Raw genomic sequence first — 2789 nt, forward strand, 5'->3', positions numbered from 1 at the left:
TTGGTTTTTTCCCTTTTTAATCTGTGGGTACGCAAGGCTTTTTCAAGAGGCTGTTAGATGTGAACCTGACTACCTGCGCAGCATTTCAGATAAATTGGGGCTTAGGTCCCCGCGCCACAGATGAAAACAAATGTTTTTCAACTGTATTGCTGTACGGGTACATGTTCTTTGCATACTCCAAGGAATTTTCCTCTGGGTCGTGGTAGCTTATGTGATCTTTATTTTTAAACCTCGGAGATAACTTAGGCCCATTCATTAGTCTCGTCTCCCCATCCCTGCCTTTTTGATTTTAACGGGATAAGGACTTCCCCTTCCTAATTTCTTGCAGGCAGATACCAGTGGCTTAAAAACAAGAGAAGAAAATGAAAAAATGAAGCAGAGTTTTATTGTAATTTATAATTCTGCAGGGGAGGAACTGCTGTATGAATTTTAGCTCTGATCTTTGAGGCTGTGTGATACAGATGCTTTTGACATTCAGTTATACAGAATATTATTTTAATGGCAAAGGGCAGATGCAAGTATTTTTTCTGAATGACGTGGAAATACGTCCCACTGGCCAAATGTAAGAGAACAGGATTGTTTCAAACTTACTGCAAGTGCCACGTGGTTGTTAAACATTTTTATTTTGTTGTTTAAGAAAAATATTGCTGTATTAAGTTCCAAAGTGATCATGCAGGCTTCCGAGCAATCTACAGAGTTCTTTAAATCTGCATTATTAGGGGTTTGGACAATATGTTTGCAAAGCAAATACTCACCTTTGTGACCCCACCTTGGACAATGCCTTCACTTTTTCCTGACGGTTTTATTTAACTGAAGAATTCTCTAGCGCGGTACCTAAATAGTTACATACTACTGAAGGTCTGTGTGTTGCCAACATATTAGATTTAAGAGCTTTTATTTATATGTATTAAAGAACGCTTTGATACATAACTTCAAAAATACATAACTGAGTTCCATGTCTTTTTTCGTGGGAGTGCAGCACTGACCAGCTCCAGCACACAGTGGGACAGCGCAGTGTGTTCACGTGTGGGAAAGGTCCCAGCACGTTCCATACTTATAATGGAAAAGAAACAGCGGATTTATATTTTAACACCTTTTTTTATCTGTGTAACTGAATTTTCGCTGAAGGCAGTGCTAGCGTAGGAGGTTCAGGGACAAATAGTCTTCTCTACCTGAAAGCATCACTAGGGTAAGGTTGTAGACTGTTACTCATAGAATCCCAGGCTGGTTTGGGTTGAAGGGACCTTAAAGATCATCTTGTTCCAACCCCTGCCCTGAGCAGGGACACCTCCCGCCAGCGCAGGGCGCTCCAAGCCCCGCCAGCGCAGGTCGCTCCAAGCCCCATCCAGCCTGGCCCTGGGCACTGCCAGGGGTGAGGCATTCCCAGCTTCCCTGGGCAACCTGGGCCAGGGTCTCACCACTCTCAGAGTGAAGAAATTCCTCCTAATGTCAAATCTATCAGTTTGAATACGGAATAATTAATATAGAATTTTTTTTTCTTGCTTCAGAAGAAGCAGGACTGTTGTTGCTTTTTCTTTTTCCATTCAGATTTTCCTTTCAAAATCCTATCACACCATCCTTACCTGAAGACGACCGACGGGCCATGCATTGCTCCTTACCTTACCCTTGCACCTCTAATTTGCCTCCTCAGGTTACCCCGTGCTGGCTCCTGCTGCTTACTACGACCAAACGGGAGCTCTCGTGGTGAACGCGGGGGCCAGGAACGGCCTGGGGGCCCCCGTCCGCCTGGTCGCCCCCGCTCCCGTCATCATCAGCTCCTCCGCCGCGCAAGCAGGTGAGTCCCGGGCCCCTCGAGTGCCAACCCGCCCCGTCCCCGGCCGAGGGGGGACCTCGAAATCCTCCGGGCGCTGCTGGCAGTGATGACCCACTTGCCCTCACTGAGATCCGCTGCGGGGATTGTTGTTGAGAACATCCTCTGCGCTCTCTGCGGGCTGAGCCTCCAGAACTGCCTCGGAGAGGTAGCGTCGCGTAAACTCGGTTATTTTGCAGAGTTTCATTTCAAGTTGACCGCTGGCATCTAGTTGCCTGCGTAATAAAAGGTTGCAGCCTGTGTAGAACTCTCAAAGGATCGTCTTGCCTAGAAATGTTACGTGCCCGGCCTTTGCTGTGAGTTGTGTTGGGGTTTATTAGGGTTCCTTGGGAGTTCAAGCCTTTAAAAGGATATTTTTTTTTTTTTTTAAAGCCAGAATCTGTGCGTGTAAGCAGTCTTTGCCGGTAGTAGTAACAGATTATGAAATGGACTTTTTAATTGTTTCCTTGTAGCTCGTGTTTATGTTGTGTTTTTTTCTTTTACTTTGAAACTGGCTGAAAGACCAAAGTACTTGGTTTTGATGTTCTTAGCGCCACAGACTGTGTTCTGCGTGCTAAAGGACAACTTTGCTTATTTCAAAACTTGTGTTTTTTAATTGAGTATCGCTGAGAGCCTGCCTGTATCGATTTGGAACTTAGATCTTGGGAGAAAGGGAACGTTTTTGTGTGTTTGATCCACGTAGCTCTGGTAACACAAGCAGCAATAAAAATAACTTGGGCATCGCTGATGTTCGGCGGCTCTGCACGAAACTTGTGGAGCTCGGATACAGAGGCCAGAGACTTTATGCAGAGTTTGAGGCGAAAGGGAGATTTTCATCCCAACAGACAAGAAAAAAAAAATCTAGAGGAAATAAAAACGACCTGCTAAGGTGTAGCTTCTAAAACTGCTGTGAAAGTGGATATTTTTGTTCAGTCTCTGCTTTCCCTCCAGCGGTTGCGGCAGCCCCGGCACCGCGCAA

The 2789-nt window shown here is 45.6% G+C and overlaps 1 protein-coding gene across 1 annotated transcript in view; it reads left to right on the forward strand.

The window, feature by feature from the left end:
* LOC104270665 (pumilio homolog 1-like) overlaps nt 1-2789 on the forward strand; it is a gene marked incomplete at its 5' end in the record, with an annotated part of 28684 nt that overhangs the window by 10448 nt on the left and 15447 nt on the right. Inside the window, 2 exon segments of the mRNA XM_009865088.1 lie at nt 1652-1795; nt 2762-2789. The exon segment at nt 2762-2789 is cut by the window's right edge and continues 299 nt beyond it. Of these exon segments, the coding sequence (XP_009863390.1) occupies nt 1652-1795; nt 2762-2789 (172 nt within the window).

Source organism: Apaloderma vittatum, unplaced genomic scaffold (assembly GCF_000703405.1).
Source record: "Apaloderma vittatum isolate BGI_N311 unplaced genomic scaffold, ASM70340v1 scaffold24922, whole genome shotgun sequence".
Classification (NCBI taxonomy): Eukaryota; Metazoa; Chordata; class Aves; order Trogoniformes; family Trogonidae; genus Apaloderma; species Apaloderma vittatum.